This window comes from Mustelus asterias, chromosome 5 (assembly GCF_964213995.1).
Source record: "Mustelus asterias chromosome 5, sMusAst1.hap1.1, whole genome shotgun sequence".
Classification (NCBI taxonomy): domain Eukaryota; kingdom Metazoa; phylum Chordata; class Chondrichthyes; order Carcharhiniformes; family Triakidae; genus Mustelus; species Mustelus asterias.
In genome coordinates this window covers 27835512-27856479 of record NC_135805.1, presented here as the reverse complement: position 1 = coordinate 27856479, position 20968 = coordinate 27835512, and the positions used below count along the sequence as shown (strand labels likewise).

The 20968-nt window shown below is 48.3% G+C and overlaps 1 protein-coding gene across 19 annotated transcripts in view; it reads right to left on the bottom strand.

Moving 5' to 3' along the window:
• Positions 1–20968, bottom strand: part of slc8a1b (solute carrier family 8 member 1b) — a 284183-nt gene that overhangs the window by 43107 nt on the left and 220108 nt on the right. For all 19 annotated transcript variants that reach the window (XM_078212311.1, XM_078212312.1, XM_078212313.1 and 16 more), the window contains one exon: positions 17374–17473. In XM_078212311.1, the coding sequence (XP_078068437.1) occupies positions 17374–17473 (100 nt within the window). The remainder of the gene's footprint in view (positions 1–17373; positions 17474–20968) is intronic.

Below are 20968 nucleotides of genomic sequence, written 5' to 3'. Positions count from 1 at the left end.
TGTTCTCCTGGATGCAGTCAGATGGAGCAGATTTCCACGCTTTAAAAGATCTGGGTTCAGAGTGGTTTTTTTCCTGGGATGGTCACTTTACAAACAGAGCACATCACATCCAGAGAGAAAGGACACAATGCTCCAACAGTCTGTTTCAGTGCAGCATTGTCCTTCACCCTTCTTCCTCTACTCCTGCTTGATAGAGGTTTCCTCAAAATACTTTTCTGATCGTATATTCCAGAGGGGCTTAATTAGTTTGGGTCTGCTGCAGTTATTGCTTGAAAACAGGTAACTGAATTTTGATGTCTCATCTCAGGAACATCTCATAGAATCATAGAATTTGTGAAGTCTCAGGGCGGCACAGTGGTTAGCACCGCTGTCTCACAGCTCCAGGGACCTGGATTCGATTCCTGGCTTGGGTCACTGTCTGTGTGGAGTTTGCACGTGCACCCCTTGTCTGCATGGGTTTCCTTCCACAGTCCAAAGATGTGTGGGTTAGGTGGATTGACCCTTAGTGTCAGGGGGACTAGCTAGGATAAAATGCATGGGGGTCTGGGGATAGGGCCTGGGTGGGATTGTGGTCAGTGCAGACTCGATGGGCAGAATGGCCTCCTTCTACACAATAGGGATTCTATGGTGCGAATAGATGGGGGTCTGTCACTCTCCAGCGAGTTAAGTGTCCGTCTTCATTCCAAATTTGTGGAATGTAAATTTGTATCTTGTAGCAACTCAGCCTACCTGGGCTGTTTTGTTAAATAAAAGCACAATTGTCTGCCGAGGGTTCCAGTTTAAAACCCAGCCAGTGTAAAAGAAAATCAGAAATCATTATCTTCGAAAAGCGTATCCGCCTACAATATGTACCTTAGGGACTAACACGTTCCCACAAATGATTTAGAATTTCTTTGGATCACAGTACAAGCATTCATCATTAACATGACAAATAATTCCTGACAAATAATCAATACATTTAAAAAAATTGCCTTTCCTAAGAGTCAAAGATTGTGTATATTGAAGTTGGTGAGAGTGTTTATTAAATGGACAGCAATGCATTCTCACATTCAATGCTTTCAACAAGGATGTAATGTTTTATTGCTATCAAACGAGAAGTTGCTTTAATGGGCAGTACAGGACCTTCTAGATGATTCAGATATTCCACTGGGTTTTCTCAGCCATAGAATACTTGCAGTGCAGAAGGAGGCCATTCGGTCTATCGAGACTGCACCGATCACAATCCTACCCAGGCCCTATCCCCATAACCCCATGCATTTACCCTAGCTAGTTCCCCTGACAATAAGGGACAATTTAGCATGGTCAATCCACCGAACCCATACATCTTTGGACTGATGGATAAATCACTAAACAAAAGGCAGGAATTTTAAATCATAACCAACATAATGAAGGGGAAGGTTTGATTTTTAAAAAAAATGCAGATGGACCAACCAGAATCATAATCCATAATAACTTTCAAAAATGGAAGTGGATAATTTGCAATAACAAATTATCCCTTCTATCTGGTTTCTGGTCAGCTGACACAAGCTAATAGGAATACAAGTATTTCGAGGATTATTTGCTTGGCAGGATGCACTTTTTTTGCAGTTTCAATGATATGGAGGCTTTTGGTGAGAGGTTTATTTCTCCCCAAAGGATGTAAAATATTTTCCATTACAAGGAAAAAGTAAAGTTTATTTATTAGTCACAAGGAAGACTTACATTAACACTGCAATGAAGTTACTGTGAAATTCCCCTAGTTGCCACACTCAGGTGCCTGTTCGGGTCAATGCATCCAAACCAGCACGTCGTTTGGACTGTGGGAGGAAACCGGAGCACCCGGAGGAAACCCACACAGGCACTGGGAGAATGTGCAAACTCCACAGTCACCCAAGTCGGGAATCCAACCCAGGTCGCTGGCGCTGTGAGGCAGCAGTGCTAACCACTGTTTCACCGTGCTCCCCCTGTACACTATACACACTGGCTGAGTGGCGAGGACACTTGGGTATGGGGAGGGGGGGCACAGAAGCGGCCTATCCCATTCAATTCATTGCTTCTGATGTTGGGAGGAGTGGGTGTGGTTTACATGTAAATTCCTCACAGTTGTACATCAAGTTGCACACCCAGCAAACAGAGGTGTCATGGGGTGGCATTGGCGATCTGAGGGGGTCTGGGTGAGCACTGGGTGGGTGGGAGGGGTGAGGCTTGGGGCCCTTTAAACGCTGTTTGGATCTAGCACGCTGTGCTGAAGAACTGAGGTGGACCTTCGAAGAGGCTAGCCTCTGCACTCACACTCTTCACCCACTCCAGCGCAGTTCACAAACTGCACTCGACCCTGGCATGAAAAGACAAAAATGGTTTATGAAGTCACACCTGGGTCAGTCTGGGAGCTTAGACGTTCTCAGGTCGGGCTTTCTTGGGCCGAGAGGAAGATTTGAAGTTCATTAAAGTTTATTTTATTCGTCACAAGTAGGCCCACATTAACACTGCAATGAAGTTACTGTGAAAATCCCCGAGTCGCCACACCCCACTGCCTGTTTGGGTACACTGAGGGAGAATTTAGCATGGCCAACGCACCTAACCAGCATGTCTTTCGGACTGTGGGAGGAAACTGGAGCAGCTGGGGGAAACCCACGCAGACACGGGGAGAACGTGCAGACTCCGTACAAACAGTGGCCCAAGCCAGGAATTGAACCTGGGTTCCTGGTGTTGTGAGGCAGCAGTGCTAACCACTGTGCCACCGTGCCGCCCAAGATTTGGCCAAGTATGTACATATTACACAAAGATTTTGTGGCGTATTGACTAAGTTCTACATTCCGTATTACCAAGGGAGGCACTGGTTAAAAATGAATGTTTATTTACAGGGTGACTTAGATGTATTGATGGTGTTTTTAAATAGTGCTGAGATCATGCTTCAGAGAAACTCCATATGGATGTAGTTCATTATATGCTAAAGGTAAAAATAAATCTAGTGGCATCCAGGATAAATGAAGTTTACCTGAAGCAATTGACATCAATTCAAATCTGCTGGGTATATAAATCTCTACCAACTGTCCTCCAGAAAATGAATTACTTCTATGGCAGGCTGACTTACTACAGCATTTCACACGATAAGTGTAAGAAATGAAAGGGGACCAAGATAACTGATCATGTTTGGGAAGGTGGTTAGTGCACAACTGACCTTAATAACCTTTGTCTGAGGTTGGGACAAATCACCCTGGAGTCCTCTTAAAGTAACATAATGTGTATTTATTAGTCACAAGTAGGCTTACATTAACGCTGCAATGAAGTTACTGTGAAAATCCCCTAAATCCTGCAATCATGATTGGCAGGTTTGTCTAAGTTTAAGTATTAGTGTCACAAGTAAGGCTTACATTAACACTGCAATGAAGTTATTGTGAAAGTCCTCTAGTCGCCACACTCTGGCACCTGTTCAGGTACACTGAGGGAGAATTTGGCACGGCCAATGCACCTAACCAGCAAGGCTTTCGGACTGTGGGAGGAAACCCATGCAGATACAGAAAGAACATGCAGACTCTGCACAGACAGTGACCTAAGCAGGAATTGAACCTGGGTCTCTGGCGCTGTGAGGCAGCAGTGCTAACCACTGTGCCGCCGTCTATGTAAACATCAGGGGAAGATAAGGCAAGGCCATCTGAAATTCTTGATGATCATAGAATCGCTACAGTGCAGAAGGAGGCCATTTGATCGATTGAGTCTGCATCAACCACAATCCCACCCAGGTCCTATTCCCGTAACCCCACAAAATTACCCTGCTAATTCCCTGACAGTGAGGGGCAATTCAGCATGGCCAATCCACCTAACCCGCACATCTTTGGACTGTGGGAGGAAACCGGAGCACCCGGAGGAAACCCACGCAGACACGGGGAGAATGTGCAGACTCCACACAGATAGTGACCCGAGGCCGGAATTGAGCCCAGGTCCCTGGCGCTGTGAGGCAGCAGTGCTAACCACTGTGCCGCCGTGCTCACGTCCCTAATGTAGTGATGTAGCAACACTTTTGAATGTTAGGGAGCTCATACAAAATGATACAGAAGATTATTGTTGCAGCTGTCAAAGTAGCAGATGAATGTCCTTTTAAACTTGTTAGTTTTTATGCTCAAAAGAAACAAAGTTCTGCGAACTTCAGAAGAGAGAAGATTGGACACGGTGAATGATTGGTTGCCAATTTGTTACGAGCTCATTTTATGCTGCTGACATTTTCCAATTTAACCTCTTTTATTTTTGCTGATCAAACATTTTCAGCTGTTTTAATAAAACTGCACCAGGTTACTCCTCTTAAATACATCAAGGAGCACACTTTAACGGGGAGGAGGCAAGAAATGATTACACTCTGGTTCAATGCCTGATTGTGCTGCTTTGTCAAAGATTATGAGCGGAATAAAGGGCAGCACGGTGATTAGCACTGCTGCCTCACAGCGCCAGGGGCCCAGGTACGATTCCCGGCTTGGGTCACTATCTGTGTGGAGTCTGCACATTCTCCCCGTGTCTTTGTGGGTTTCCTATGGGTGCTCCGGTTTTCTCCTTCAATCCAAAAATGTCCGGATCAGGTTGATTAACCATGCTAAATTGCCCCTGCGTGACCTGGGATGTATAAATTAGAGGGATTAGTGGGTTAAATATGTGGAGTTACAGGGATAGGGACTGGGTGGGATTGTGGTTGGTGCAGATCCGATGGGCCGAATGGCCTCCTTCTGCACTGTAGGGATTCTATGATTTTTGCGTTCTCCTATTGGTGGATTTGCGGGGGGGGGGGCATAAAATCCCTCTGATTGCCCTCCCACTGGCCTCATGCCCACCCCCAACCTCTCCCCAATTTTACAGTGGGACGGGTGAGGCCCAGGCAGACCTATCTGTCTGTCCTTGTCCAAATCGAGGCCATGAAGTGGCCAATGAATGACCGCCGAAGGGCTGTTTCCTGCCCAGCCTCAATTTTCAGGCTGGCGGAAGGAGTCCAGGAGCATGAGTAATCCTGGGAAGTGAGCCTGCTCAGGCCTCGGGTGGGAAGGGGCACCTCCATCAACGGCCTCCTTTCAACATAGGTGGAAGGGAAGGGGGGAACCGCTGCCACTCTGCCTGAGATCAGTGGAGGGGAAGGGGAGGGGGGTCCGCTGCCACTCTGCCTGAGATCAGTAAGGGGAAGGGGGGAAGGGAGGAAGGGGCATACGATCGGTCTGGGTGGTGGGGGTGTGGGGGGGATAAAGGGGTCAGTAATGTTGTGGGGGTGGGGCAATGTGTGTGGGGGCCAGGAGGAGGCATTATCCGGCCCTGGAGCGATGTAGCAGGGGTGCCACATTCTATCTTTTTTTTCTGTGCATGCGCAGTTGGAGGCACCGATCGGAGCTGCAGGATTTCGGGTGCGTTAAGCCCCGCCCACAGGCATCTGCAGCTCGATTTGGAATTGCTGATATTTTTGCAGGCAGAGTGCGTACAGGGGCACCTCAGAACAGGTCGAAAAGTCGGATCTGAAACACTCACAGTTTCAAGTCCGCCCAGCACTTAGAATCAAAATGATAAAATAAGGCCCATTGTGTGAAGCCTTGGTCCCCTTATCGGAGGAAGGATGTTCTTGCTCTAGAGTGTGGCGAAGGTTTACCAGGCTGATTCCGGGAATGGCAGGACTGTCATATGAGGAGAGATTGAGTCAGTTAGGATTGTATTTGCTGGAGTTCAGAAGAATGAGGGAGGATCTCATAAAAATAAAGAACAAAGAAAATTACAGCACAGGAACAGGCCCTTCGGCCCTCCAAGCCTGCGCTGACCATGCTGCCCGACTTAACTAAAACCCCCTACCCTTCTGGGGACCATATCCCTCTATTCCCATCCTATTCATGTACTTGTCAAGATGCCCCTTAAAAGTCACTACCGTATCCACTTCCACTACCTCCCCTGGCAACGAGTTCCAAGCACCCACTATTCTCTGTGTAAAAAATTTGCCTTGTACATCTCCTTTAAACCTTGCCCCTTAAACCTATGCCCCCCAGTAATTGACTCTTCCACCCTGGGAAAAAGCTTCTGACTATCCACTCTGTCCATGCCTCTCATAATCTTGTAGACTTCTATCAGGTCTCCCCTCAACCTCCGTCGCTCCAGTAAGAACAAACCAAGTTTCTCCAACCTCTCCTCATAGCTAATGCCCTATAAAATTCCAACAAGAATAGATAGGATAGATGCAGGAAGGATGTTCCTGATGGTGGGGGTGTCCAGAACCAGGGGTCAAAGTCTAAGAGTAAGGGGTAAACCTTTTAGGACTGAGATGAGGCGAAATTTCTTCATCCAGAGAGTGGTAAGCCTGTTGAATTCATTACCACAGAAAGCAGTTGAAGCTGATACATTGTAGGTTTTCAAGAAGGAGTTAGATATAGCTCTTGGGGCAAAGCAAATCAAATGATATGGGGGGAAAGCGGGGTCAGACTACTGAGTTGAATGATCAGCCATGATCACCATGCCAGGGAGCCTGGTGGCACAGTGGTTAGCACTGCTGCCTCACAGCTCCCAAAGACTTGGGTTCGATTCCTGGCTTGGGTGACTGTCTGTTTAGAGTCTGCATGTTCTCCCTGTATCTGTGTGGGTTTCCTCCGAGTGCTCCGGTTTCCTCCCACAGTCCAAAGGTGTGGGGGTTAGGTGCATTGGCCATGCTAAATTGCCCCTTAGTTTCCCAGGATGCGTAGGTGAGAGGTATTAGCAGGGTAAATATGTGGGGTAATGGGGATGGGACCTGGGCGGGATTGTTGTCGGTGCAGACTCTATGGGCTGAATGGCTTCTTCCTGCACTGTCGGGATCCTATGAATGACGGAGCAGGTTTGAAGGGCTGAGTGGCCACTCCTGCTCCTATTTTCAATGTTTCTATGTTAGATGTATCCCGCAAAGGCTGTACCACAGTCCTCCTCCACTATGGTACTGTTTCTACATTTTGTCACAAACCATAGTTTCCACTTTTACAATTATTATTCAATAATTTATAATCTCATAGTCATTATTACCATATAGCAAGCACAGGGAATATTATTTTCTGGTAATAAGCTATTGAGTTTCATTGAAGTAACCTGCAGTGATTACTCACAGTAATGAATTCCTCAATACGGGTGCTATAGTAAGACCAGACTGCAGCATCCATTAACGTCAGCAAGAAAGTACCCAACACCAAAGCAGAGGCCCAAATATATCTTACAGAAAGAATATTCCAGAGTGACTACACAGTGATAAAATCTATGATTCAGAGACAGTTAGAAACCTTTCTCATTGTTTTTAATGTTACCTGAATAATTCAAAGAAATCTGCGTTTGTCATCTCTCAGAGTTGTCGCAAAGTGATTAGTGTCCCTGTCTCTAAGTCAAATGATCCAGGTTCAAGTCCCACTCCAGGACTTGATAGCCATGGAAGGTATGTCCATGATATGGCCAACTGGGTTGATTATCAACCTGTAAATCCTTCTATGACCATAGAATCATCCAGCGCAGGGGAGGCCCTTTGGCCCATCGAGTCCGCACCGACACATTGGAAACACCTCAACTCCCACCTCACCCCATCTGCCAGCACTTGGCCCCATTTCCCTGAATGTTATGATGTGCCAAGTCCCCATCCAGGTACTTTTTAAAGGATGTGAGGCAACTCACCTCTACCACCCTCCCAGGCAGCGCATTCCCGACCGTCACCACCCTCTGGGTAAAAAGGTTTTTCCCCACATCCCCTAAACCTCCCACCTCTTACCTTGAACCTATGTCCACTCGTGACTGACCCTTCAACTAAGGGGAACAGCAGCTCCCTATCCATCCTTTCCGTGCCCCTCATAATCTTGAACACCTCAATCAGGTCGTCCCTCAGTCTTCCCTGCTCCAAGAAAAACAACCCAAGCTTATCCAACCTCTCTTCATAACTTAAATGTTCCATTCCAGGCAGCATCGTGATGAATCTTCTTTGCACCCACTCCAGTGCAATCACATCCTTCTGATAATGTAGCGACCAGAACTGCACACAGTACTCCAGCTGTGGCCTCACCAAAGTTCTATAAAACTCCAACATGACTCCCCTCCTTTTGTAATCTATGCCTCGATTGATAAAGGCAAGTGTCCCGTATGCCCTTTTCACCTTTGTACTAACATGCCCTTTCGCTTTCAGAGATCTGTGGACAAACACGCCAAGGACCCTTTGTTCCACAGAACTTCCTAGTGTCCTACCATTCATTAAATGATTTTTTGTCAAATTACTCCTTCCAAAGTGTTATCACCTCACACTTTTCAGGGTTAAATTCCAGCTGTCACTTATCTGCCCATTTGACCATTCCGTCTATATCTTCTTGTAGCCCAAGACACTCCACCTCACTGCTAACCACCCATCCAATCTTTGTGTCATTCCACCTGTGGCAGGCAGTAACAGTGGGAGAGTCTTCTGATCAGGCATTTTTGGCCCTTCATCCCAGGAATCTGGTAAACCTTCATCACCCAACATCACCCAAGCACAACGCAACGCCATCCATGCTCTCAAGACCAACCGCAACATTGTCATCAAACCAGCAGACAAAGGAGGGGCCATAGTCATACTGAACAGAACGGATTACTGCAAAGAAGTGTACCGACAACTGAACAATGAGGAACACTACAGACGGCATCTCCAACAGCTCTCTGACTCAGATCGGTGGTGGGAGAGAGGAGGCGAGGCGGATCAGATCATTCTCTGGTTGGGAGCGGAGGGAGGGGAGTGAGGCCAGATCGTTGTCTGGCTGGGGAGGAGGAGGCGAGATGTATCTCTGGTGGAGGTTGGGGGGGAACGGGGAGGGAGCACGATCGTTGTCTGGTTGGTGGGGGGCAGATCGTTGTCTGGGGGTGGGAGGGGAGGAGAGGACTGATTGTTGTCTGGTGGGGAGGGAGGAGGAGGCGGGTCAGGTGTTCCTGGCAGGGGTGGGGTGTGTGAGGCCAGACCATTCTCTGGGGGGCGGGGGGGAGTGAGTCCAAATCGTTCTCTGGGGGGGGGGGGGGGGGGGGGGGGGGGGTGACTGAGGCCGGACCATTCTCTGGGGTGGAGTGAGGCCTGATCGTTCTCTGAGCGGGGGAGGGGGGTGGTGAGTGAGTGAGGCCAGACCATTTTCTTGGGGGGAGGGAGGGGGCGGGAGAGGTGAGGCCAGATTGTTCTCTGAGGTGGGGGGGGGGGGGGGGGAATGAGGCCAGATCGTTCTCTGAGGAGGGCGGGGGGAGGCAGGTAAGATGTATCTCTGGTTCGGGGGTTAGGTGGGCCGATCGCTCACTGGTGGGGGTGGGGGGAGCAGCTGGATCTCTGGTAGGGGGCAGGAGGGTCCGCTGCCACTCTGTGGACGATTGGTGGGGGGAGGCCCGATCGTTGTCTGGTTGGGGGAGGGGGGAGGGGCTGATCGTTGTCTTGGGGGGGGGGGGGGGGAGTGCCATTCGTTGTCTGGAGTGGGGTGGGGAGAGGGCTGATCGTTGTCTGGTGGGGAGGGAGGAGGAGGCGGGTCAGATGTTCCTGGCCCAGTGGGGGGGGGGGTAAGATGTATCTCTGGCTCGGGGGGACGGGGGGGGGGGGGGAGGAACGGACGGACGGGGAGGGGGGGCAGGTGGATCTCTGGTAGGGGGGCAGGAGGGTCCGCTGCAACTCTGCGGGCGATCGGTGGGGGTGGGGAGGCGGGGGGAAGGGGTGACGATCGGTCTGGGTAGCGTGGTGGGGGGGGGGGTTGATAAGCGGGACAGTGATGTCTGTGGGGCCATTGCTCCCGCTTTTCGCTCCCGAGCAGCTTTCTCCGCCTTTTGCGGTCCGGGAGCGATCTGACACGGGCGTGCTTTTTCAAATTTTTTCCAACTGCGCTTGCGCAGTTCAGAGCTCCGATCGTTTCGGCCGCGCTAAGCCCCGCCCACAGCACGAATGGGACCCGCGATATTTTTTTCAGGCTGAGTGCGTATGGGGGCGCCTGAAAGCAGATTCCCAAGTCGGATCTGAATTACACCCAGATTCAGCACTTGGAATGAAAATGGTAAAATCAGGACCTTAGTGTCCCAAGATGTTAAGGGGGATTACTGGGGTAAATGCGACGGGTGACAAGGATAGGGTGGAGAGGTAGGCCTGGTAAGATGTTCTATCGGAGTGTCAGTGCAGACCTGATGGGCTGAATGGCCTCCTTCTGCACTGTGAGGATTCTGTGATCTGCTTAACACTTGTTTATTAGTAATACATCTAAACAGGTTTCAGAGTAGACATGTTGTCCCTTGGCATGATTCCAATCTCTTCCTCTCTCTTGCTCTTGAGTCTACCACATGACCTAGTGATGTAAGCGGTACATCATCGTTGACATCATATCCCGATTACTACATCAGAGAAGGTGAATGACCTGCTCCAGTATCACACCCTAAATAAGGATCCAATTTGCTTTTACAGGTGCCAGTCGACACTCAGTGCATTTTCTAATTCTATTATTGACTTCATGGTCTTCCCAATTCCGGCCACAACATTTGCAAACACAGCTCATGGTAAGTGAGAAGGTATGAGCTCCAAACTTCCTCTGTTTGTCTGGTCCAAATGTTCACTGGGCAATGCCAAGGGGGAACGGCCTACAGGGAGGAAGCAGGGCCTGAAGCGGTGGGCCCACAATGGGGGGCATGGCCATGACGGGGAGGGCCCTCTTTGCAACAGGGATCGGCTGGGCGGGTGGTGAAATGATCAGCTGTGGGGGGGAGGGGGGGAATAGTAGAGTGGGGCCAGCGAACGGCCGGGGGGGATATTGGGGGCTATTGGGGGTGATGGGGGGGCAATGTCCAGGTGGTTTGGAGGGGGGAGTGACAGATCTTCCAGGGATTGTGTACACTTGTACACAGTGCACTGAGATATTGGGGTGCATGCACAGTAGCTTCCTGGCGTGAGTAGGCTCTGCCCACTCCCCCTACTGGCAAGAATCACATTTTACATTTTTTTTTTTCTTAAGTGCCATACGATTGTGTCTGGGATATAAATAAATGGGCGCGATTCTCTCCCGTTTTCATGCTCGTTCAGCACTGAGAATCTTTTTGGTAGGATCACCCCCTTAGTGTTCATAGTCTGCTATTCTGTGTTAACATGTAATCGTGAAGGTAATATAATTGTGACCGAAGAAAATCATAACATTGGAATTAAAGTTAACGTGAACAGGACGTGTGAACTGTATGAAAATATCTAACTTACTCTAGATAGTTAATTAACTGAATAGGTTTGTTGTAACAGTTCCTCTGGCCAGAATGTTACCACTGTTCACACCGACGGGGTTTACCCATCTCGCTGCAGTGCACCGAGATTTGGCTGGATGCCAACTTTTCCGACCTCACTGCAGTGGGAGCGTGGCGTGAACGGCCGATAAGATCAAGCCCTATACCTTCTCAACAACTTGCACTAAAGGGCAGCTTTAATTCAGCAAAATGTCGCAAGGTGCTTCACAGAAATGTTTGCAAACAGGGTCTGATACTGAGGACCAGATTTTCATTTCATGGTGAAAATCCTGGATGTGGCCGGGAATTCTAAGTCCCACTCCTGGATATGGCATTTCCTATTTTCATGGGGGCGGACTGGTATCGACTCAATGTTCATGCATACGCAATTCAAGGAGCCAGGTGATCCTTTAAATCGTCAGTTGCCTTCATATAGTGGGAGTTTGGAAGGCCAGGAGTATGAATCCCAAAGTGCGCAGATTAAACCAGGTAAAATGAGTTCTTAAGGGTCGATTTGTTTGGATAGCCAGGGTATCCTTTGGAGATGTAAAGTACCCCTTTTGATATGGTCCTGGGACACCTTTTGAGATGGGTAAGGCACCCTTTAAAAGTAAATAAGAGTTTGCATAAAGAAAAGTGGATTAACTCATTGGAATTGTCTAAGTTTTCAAGGAACTGTTAAAGAACTGTCAAAGAACAGTCAAGCTGTCAAGGAACTGTCAAATCTGTCAAAGAATTGCTATGATGTCAAGGAGCTTCCAAAGCTGTCAAAAAAAAACTGTCAAAGGATTCTAGATGAGTTGGCATGGGGAGGGGGGGGGGGGCGGGGTGGGGGTGTAAGGGCAAAGAGTGGTGAGTCAGGGTATGAGTTGGCAATAAGTTGTTATAGGGACGATAAAGAGCCATGAAAAGTGCATGGCAGGGGCGGGGGTAAGGAGGGATGTGAAAGATGAGGGCTGAATAATTGTGAGGCAGCAGTGTTAGCCATTGTGCCACCAAGGATATTGGAGGGATGTAGGGATAGAGGGGGTTCCAGAGGTAGGCATGGGCAAGGCTGTGGAGAGACCTGGTACCGGGGATGAGATTTTATCACTAGCTTAAGGCAAATACGTTGAATATGTAAACGTAACAGTGAAAGCATTAAACGATCACAAAATCGAAGCACAGTAGCAGGCAAAAGAAAAACTACTTCATGTGAACAGCTTTCGTAACATAAATTTGAATGCAAATGACTCAATTTATCTGCAGAGATAATTAACTGCTTTATAATTCAGCACATTTTGTCTGAACTGTGAATGAATAGTCTCAGAGGGCTGAAAGTTGAAATGGGCTTTCGGGGAAAGTTTTTGATAAGGGAAACAAAACACACTCTTCACAGCAGATGGAGCAAAAAAAAAACAAATGGTCCACAACTGAATTGCGAAGATAATTCTCAGCTATCAGCAGCTTATAGGTTTAAACACAAATCCGTCTAATTTCCCTCAGGTGCTGTCAGACACAGAAGGTCAACCATTCATCCAATCAAGACAGTCAACAGGCATAGGCTGAAAGAATGTATCCTGTGAACTGAAACAGGGTCCTATAATTGTATGGTCGCACAGTGGTTAGCACTGCTGCCTCATAGCGCCAGGGACCCGGGTTCAATTCCGACCTTGGGTGACCGTCGGTGTGCAGTCTGCAGATTCCCATACTATTGAGTGGATTCATCAGATCCCCATACCTGCCTGACCCTCTGGCCTCCAATCTTCCACCCTCAACCCCAGCCTTTTGGATTTCTACCTCTGCCCTCCCTTCCTGTTTTCTGATTGAAGTCTGCTGCTGAAGGTCTACCTGCCCCACAGCCAACCAGCCTCGGGTGACACACTGGTTAGCACAACTGCCTCGCAGCGCCAGGGACCCGGGTTCAATTCTGGCCTCGGGTCACTGTCTGTGTGGAGTTTGCACGTTCTTCCCATGTCTGCGTGGGTTTCCTCCGGGTGCTCCGGTTTCCTCCTACAGTCCAAAGACGTGCGGGTTAGGTGGATTGGCCATGTTAAATTGTTCCTTAGATGTGTAGATTAGCTGGATTAGCCATGGTAAATTGTCCCTTTGTATCCCAGGATGTGTGGGTTAGGTGGATTTAGCGGGGTAAATACATGGGGTTACGGGGATAGGAGCCTCTGTTGGATGGCCGGAGCAGACCCGATGGGCCAAATGGCCTCCTTCTGCACTGTTGGGATTCTATGATAAAGTAGAGAATATGGAACCATGAAAGCAAATGACCTCGTGGGTGGCACGGTGACATAGTTATTAGCCCTGCTTCCTCACAGCGCCAGGGACCCGGGTTCGATACCCGGCTTGGGTCACTGTCTGTGTGGAGTCTGCACATTCTCCCCGTGTCTGGGTGGGTTTCCTCCGAGTGCTCCGGGTTCCTCCCAGAGTCCAAAAGATGTGCTGGTTAGGATGCATTGGCTATGCTAAATTCTCCCTCAGTGTACCCGAACAGGCACCGGAGTGTGGCAACTTGGGGATTTTCACAGTAACTTCATTGCAGTGTTAATGTAAACCGACTTGTGACACTAATAAATAAATAAAACTATAAGGGGTTATGACTCAGTGAGTGGTTACGATGTGGAACTCTGTTCGAGAGTGTGTCGGGGTGGGGGAGATTCAATCAAAGCTTTCAAAAGAGAATTGGTTAATTATCTGAAGAGAAAAGATTTGCAGATTTCTGGGGAAAGACGGGGGTGTGGGACTTGGTGAGTGGATCCTGCAGCAAGCTAGCATGACACAATAGGCCATACCACCACTTTCTGTGCTGCAATTCTTTGATGATTCCATGGGAAAATCTGTATTTTCGATGGCAACACTAATTTTCAGGGGGAAGAAATGCAAAAAGGAGGTTCATTTCCTCCCTCACTGTTGTTCCAAAAATCAGCTTATTTGCACACTTCAAAAGCATTTAAGGATCACAACAAAAGTGCAGTTCCCAAAGTACTGGATTTGTCACAAGAATGCCGATCTTATCTCAGCGATGGAGAGGGAGCAGAGGAACCAACATTGTAGTTAGGATTATACAAGGAAGGATGAGGTTCCCTCAGTCCTGCTGACTTCACCAACTTTGTTCCTATTTCCCAGGGCCAAGGCAGGTTGAATACGGTAGAATCTATACAGTCCATCGAGCCTGCACCGATAACAGTCCCACCCATGTCCCATCCCCATAACCCCACATATTCACCCTCCTAGTCCCCCTGAGACGAAGGGGCAATTTAACATGGCCAATCAAACTTAATCTTTGGAGTGTGGGAGGAAACCGGAGCACCCGGAGGAAACCCACACAGACACAGGGAGAATGTGCAAACTCCACACAGACAGTGACCCGAGGCTGGAATTGAACATGGGTCCCTGGCGCTGTGAGGCAGCAATGCCAACCACTGTGTCACCCAAGGGTGGTTGGCTGTGGAGCACGTAGACCTTCAGCAGAAGACTTCAATCAGAGAACGGAGTGGAGGGGGGTAGAGGTAGAAATCCAAAAGGCTGGGGTTGAGGGTGGAATGGGTGGGGGGGAAGGGGGAGAGGGTGAGATTGGAGGCCAGAGGGTCAGGCAGGGGTGGGGATCTGAAGAATTCAGGAGAGAAGGGAAGAGAGGAAAGATTAGGAAAGGAGAAATCAGAGGGATTGGTGGTGGTGAGGCTGACGCTTTGTGGGGGGCATGTCCATTTGCAAGGGTTGTGTGAAGCAGATACATCCAACCAGTAAGTCAAAAGGGAAGTAGCCATTGTTCATCCAGCAGAAGGTACTGTTCAGTTGTAGGCAATAAAATGAAACAAAACTTACTCCAACAGATAAATCTGTTGATATAATAAAGAAACTTCATTACTCCAACATTTGAGGCCTCACCCTGGGCCATTCCATAGAACATTACAGCGCAGTACAGGCACTTTGGCCCTCGATGTTGCACCAACCAGTGAAACCAATCTAAAGCCCATCTAATCTACACTATTCCAATATCATCCATATGTTTATCCAATAACCATTTGAATGCTCTTAATGTTGACGAGTCCACTACTGCTGCAGGCAGGGCATTCCACGCCCTTACTACTCTGAGTAAAGAACCTACCTCTAACATCTGTCCTATATCTATCACCCCTCAATTTAACGCTATGTCCCCTCGTGTTAGCCATCACCATCCGAGGAAAAAGGCTCTCACTATCCACCTTATCTAATCCTCTGATCATCTTGTAAACCTCTATTAAGCCACCTCTTAACCTTCTTCTCTCTTAACGAAAACAACCTCAAGCCCCTCAGCCTTTCCTCATACGATTTTCCCACCATATCAGGCAACATCCTGGTAAATCTCCTCTGCACCCTTTCCAACACTTCCACATCTTTCCTATAATGCGGCGACCAGAACTGTACGCAATACTCCAAGTGCGGCCGCACCAGAGTTTTGTACAGTTGCAACATGACCTCCTGGCTCCGAAACTCAATCCCTCTACCAATAAAAGCTAACACACCGTACGCCTTCTTAACAACCCTATCAACCTGGGTGCCAAATTTCAGGGATCTATGCACATGGACACCCAGATCTCTCTGTTCATCCACACGACCAAGTATCTTACCATTAGCCCAGTACTCTGTATTCCTGTTACTCCTTCCAAAGTGAATCACTTCGCACTTTTCCGCATTAAACTCCATTTGCCACCTCTCAGCCCAGCTCTGCAGCTTATCTATGTCCCTATGTAACCTGCCACTTCCCTCCGCACTGTGTACAACTCCACCGACTTTAGTGTCATCCGCAAATTTACTAACCCATCCTTCTATGCCCTCATCCAGGTCATTAATAAAAATGACAAACAGCAGTGGCCCTAAAACAGATCCTTGCAGTACACCACTAATAACTGAACTCCAGGATGAATTCCAAGTCCCAACAGGCTCTTATTTATACTGAGTCAGCTGATCATCACATCATTTTGTCATTGGTTAAATAGTTTATGGGGTCAGCTGACCCTTACAGCTTGTTACCATTGGTCACACTACAACAGATCCAATTGTTATCAGTGGTTACATTCTAACAGCCATTGCCTCTCCTTAGCAAATCCTGCTGTTCAGGGTTAAATTTTAAATCGTGGCTAAATTTGAGGCACGCAGCTGGTCCATTTTAAAAAATTAATTAACTGGATGAGGGCATTGCTTTCTAGGCCAGCATTCATTGCCCGTCCCTTATTGCCCTTGAGAAGTTGGTGGTGAGCTACCTTCTTGAACCACTGCAGTCCATGAAGTGTAGGTACACCCACAGTGCTGTTAGAGAGGGAATTCCAGGATTTTGAACCAGTTACAGTGAAGGAATGGAATATCTTTCCAAGTCAGGATGGTGAGTGAAGTGGAGGGGAACTTGTAGGTGGTGTGTTCCCGTGTATCTGCTGCCCCTGTCCTTCGAAATGGCGGTTGCTGTGGATTTGGAAGATGCTGTCTGAGTTCCTGCAGTGCGTCTTGTAGGTGGTACACACTGCTGCTATTGTTCGTTAATGGTGGAGGGAATGGATATTTGTGGAAGGGATGCCAATCAAGTGGCTGCTTTGACCTGGATGATGTCAAGCTTCTTGAGAGTTGTTGGAGCTGCACCCATCCAGGCAAGTGGAGAGTATTCCATCACACTCCTGACCTGTGCTTTGTAGATGTTGGAGAGGTTTTGAGGAGTCAGGAGGTGAGCTAATCGCTCCAGGATTCCCAGCCTCTGACCTGCTCTGGTAGCCACAGTATTTATATGATTAATCCAGTTGGGTTTCTGGTCAATGGTAACCCCCAGGATGTTGATAGTGGAGGGGCAATGGTTAGATCCTTTCTTCCTGGAGATGGTTAATGTCTGACTCTTCTGTGATGTGAATATTGCTTACCACTTGTCAGCCCGAGCCTGGATATTGTCCAGGACTTGCAATTGGACATGAACTGCTTCAGTAATAACATTTAATTAACCAATTCACCTCCTGTGAGCAAACTGGTTGTCTGTCCTCTGTCCTGACACCCTTAAAATGGGAAATGGGTGGGTTGGCGGCCGGTTTTTACCTTTTCCTACATTCCACCCCACTCAAACCCATCTATTTTGGAGGGAATTAAAAAATATCCACCTAATATTTTACTCATAAAAACAAGCAATGCACTTTCTAACGCTGCTTCGTTGCATTCTGTAATATGGAAATGTCGTTCACTTACCTGCGCTCACAGTGACTGCTTCAATAAACTGATCCCTCCAACTGTTAGTCCCCACAACCAAGGCTAAGTTTGTCTTCTTGATCAGCTTGTCCACAGTATTCTGCAGCATTAAGAAAACACCTGTAAGTCACCACTATCTTACGGGTTAGATAGACATCTTGGCAAGATCCAGTTTAACATCAATCATCCCATTAAAAAAGCCCGTATAAGGCTAACTGTAAACTTGATTATGTCACAGAATTAGCGATCCAGAGATTGTCAGTTCATATTAATTTTAATAAAGTAATTTATGGATTGGCACTTGAAAGAAACTCAATCAAAATCCAACTGAATATTATTCATGAATCATGAATATTAGGGGTGGCACAGTGGTTAGCACTGCTGCCTCACAGCACCAGGGACCCAGGTTCAATTCTCGCCTTGGGTCACTGTCTGTGCGGAGTCTGCATATTCTCCCCGCGTCTGTGTGGGTTTCCTCCAGGTGCTCCGGTTTCCTCCCACAGTTCAAAGATGTGCGGGTTAGGTTGATTGGCCATGCTAAATTACCCCTTAGTGTCAGGGGGACTAGCTTGGCTAAATGCATGGGGTTGTGGGGATAGGGATTGGATGGGATTGTGGTCGGTGCAGATTCGATAGGCCGAATGGCCTCCTTCTGCACTGTAGGGATTCTATGACTGTAGGATTCTATCTTTCAGGGAAGGGAACCTGCCATCACAAACTGGTTTGCCCTATTCTAGACTTGCAGAACACAATTGACCATTAAGGCCTGATTTTAACCCTGCTTGCCTCACGGGTCAGGGTAGGTGGGTAGTTTGTCTGTTTCTGGTTTCATTCCTGGTGCGTTCCTCCTGCCAGTCGTCATCCTGACTGCAATGTTTTCAGTTCTGATGAAGGCCTCAGTTACACACATGGAAGGGCCTCATTAACATGTAAAGGTGGTGATCTCTCTGCCATGTTTAGGACCCTATGAAGTGGCTTCAATGGGTGACCGCACAAGTTGAGTATGCTGTTGGAACTGCCTGAGAAACGTGGTAGCTGCAAGAGCATGCTCAGAAGAGAGTCAAGAGATTATGACACTTAAAACCTTGTGGGCCAGGGGGACACATGAGTGCTCCTCCAGACTCCACCATGATCTTAGGCCTCCCTTGCACTGGGCTTCCCTCCTCCGCCCTTCAGAATTCTCGCCTAATTTCTTTCATGCTGGATGCCTTGGGATCGTGATAGAGTCCTTCTGAAATCCTGCTCCTGCCCACCTGCCAGGTAGCGATTCCCACTGGATTTTGATAAGAAATGGAAATAAGGCCCTGGACTTAAAAACGCTGGTCTGAACCTTTTATACTCTTTGGTGGCAACGTTAGCATTGTTAACAGGGCTGGTGTTTGATGCCCATCCCTAATGGGGTCTAGGTGTGTATATGAAGTAAATGTATGGTCAGCCAAGCTCCTGGAACACTGCTGCATAAGATCTGGGGTTAGCATCAATTTGCACCTTACTGATCCCTCAAGGCATCCGAAAGCTCCTTGCAATTTGAAGCACAGTCACTTACTGTGACCAATTTGCATGTCGCGTTATGTTACTGAATGGCAATGTTGATTGAGGACATTACATTAGTCAGTACACAGAGAACTCCTTGTTGTTCTTCAAACAGTGCTGCAGGATCTTTTATATCCAGCTGAACAGGCAGAATTGTCATCATTAGTGGGGTAGTGATAATGTCACTGCAATAGTAATCCAGAGGCCTACGCTATTCATAGAATACCTACAGTGCAGAAGAAGCCATTCGGCCGATCGAGTCTGCACCGACCACAATCCCACCCAGGCCGTATCCTCATAACCCCCCATATTTACCCCGCTAATCCTTCTAACCTACGCATCCCGGGACACTAAGGGGCAATTTAGCATGGCCAATGCACCTAACCCGCACATCTTTGGACTGTGGGAGGAAACCGGAGCACCCGAAGGAAACCCATGCACACACGGGGAGAATGTGCAAACTCCACACAGACAGTGACCCAAGCCGATAATCAAATCCAGGTCCTTGAAGCTGTGAGGCAGCAGTGCTAACCACTGTGCCACCGTGCCGCCCCATGCTCGTCCGGGGAGCATGGTTCAAATCCCACCACAGCTGCTGGTGGAATTTAAATATAATTAACAAATCTGCAATATAAAGCTTGACGATAATGGTAACCATGAAAACCAACATTAATTGTTGTAAAAACCCATCTGATGTCGTTAAGGGAAGGAAATCCGCCATCCATTCCCGGTCTGGCCTACATGACCCACAGCAATGTGGACAACTCTTAACTGCCCTCTGCAATGGCCTCGCAAGCCACTTAGTTCAGGGCAATTGGGGATGGGCAACAAATCATAGAATCATAGAACCCTACAGTGCAGAAGGAAGCTATTCGGTCCATCGAGTCTGCGCCGACCACAATCCCACCCAGGCCCTACCCGCTAATCCCTTTTTTTTACCCGCTAATTTACCCGCTAATCCCTCTAACCTACGCATCCCAGGACACTAAGGGGCAATTTTTAACCTGGCCAATCAACCTAACCCGCACATCTTTGGACTGTGGGAGGAAACCGGAGCACCCGGAGGAAACCCACGCAGACACGAGGAGAATGTGCAAACTCCACACAGACAGTGACCCAAGCCGGGAATCGAACCCGGGACCCTGGAGCTGTGAAGCAGCAGTGCTAACCACTGTGCTACCGTGACCCAAGCCGATAATCAAACCCAGGTCCTTGAAGCTGTGAGGCAGCAGTGCTAACCACACCCGCAGGCCTGGGTGGGATTGTGGTCGGCGCAGACTCGATGGGCCGAATGGCTTCCTTCTGCACTGTAGGGTTCTATGATTCTATGATTTGTTGCCCATCCCCAATTGCCCTGAACTAAGTGGCTTGCGAGGCCATTGCAGAGGGCAGTTAAGAGTTGTCCACATTGCTGTGGGTCATGTAGGCCAGACCGGGAATGGATGGCGGATTTCCTTCCCTTAATGACATCAGATGGGTTTTTACAATGCTGGTCTTGTCGACGATGCTCACATCCCATGAAAGGACAAATAAAATATTTTCTCTGAGAGGCAGCACCTCCACAAACGCAGGGATTTCCTCAGCATTACACTGAACTGTCAGCCATGGTTTCATGTCTCAGTCTGTAATGAGGTTTGAATCCACAACCTTCTGACTTTGGAAGGAAGTACAACCAACTGAGTGAAGCTAACACTGAGCTGTCTCGCCTACTTATTGCACACCAGCATGGCAAGACGGGATTAAAGACTTGTTGGGAATCAATGCAGCAGCTGAAAGGTTACCAGTGCAATAAGGGAGATGGATGAAGCGATAAAGGTTGGCAGGCAGACTAAAGGCTGACCGACGGCGAAGAGGCTGGGGTGAATTATATAGTCGGGCAGCTTCATGATTGGGGCAGGGTGATGTGAGAGAGGAGGGAGAGATGTCTGGAAATATTTCAGACATGCACGAACATTCCAGGAGAAGCAGGAACATTGGTCAGCATGGTGGCACAGTGGTTAGCACTGCTGCCTCACAGCGCCAGGGACCTGGGTTCAATTCCCGGCTTGGGTGTCTGTGTGGA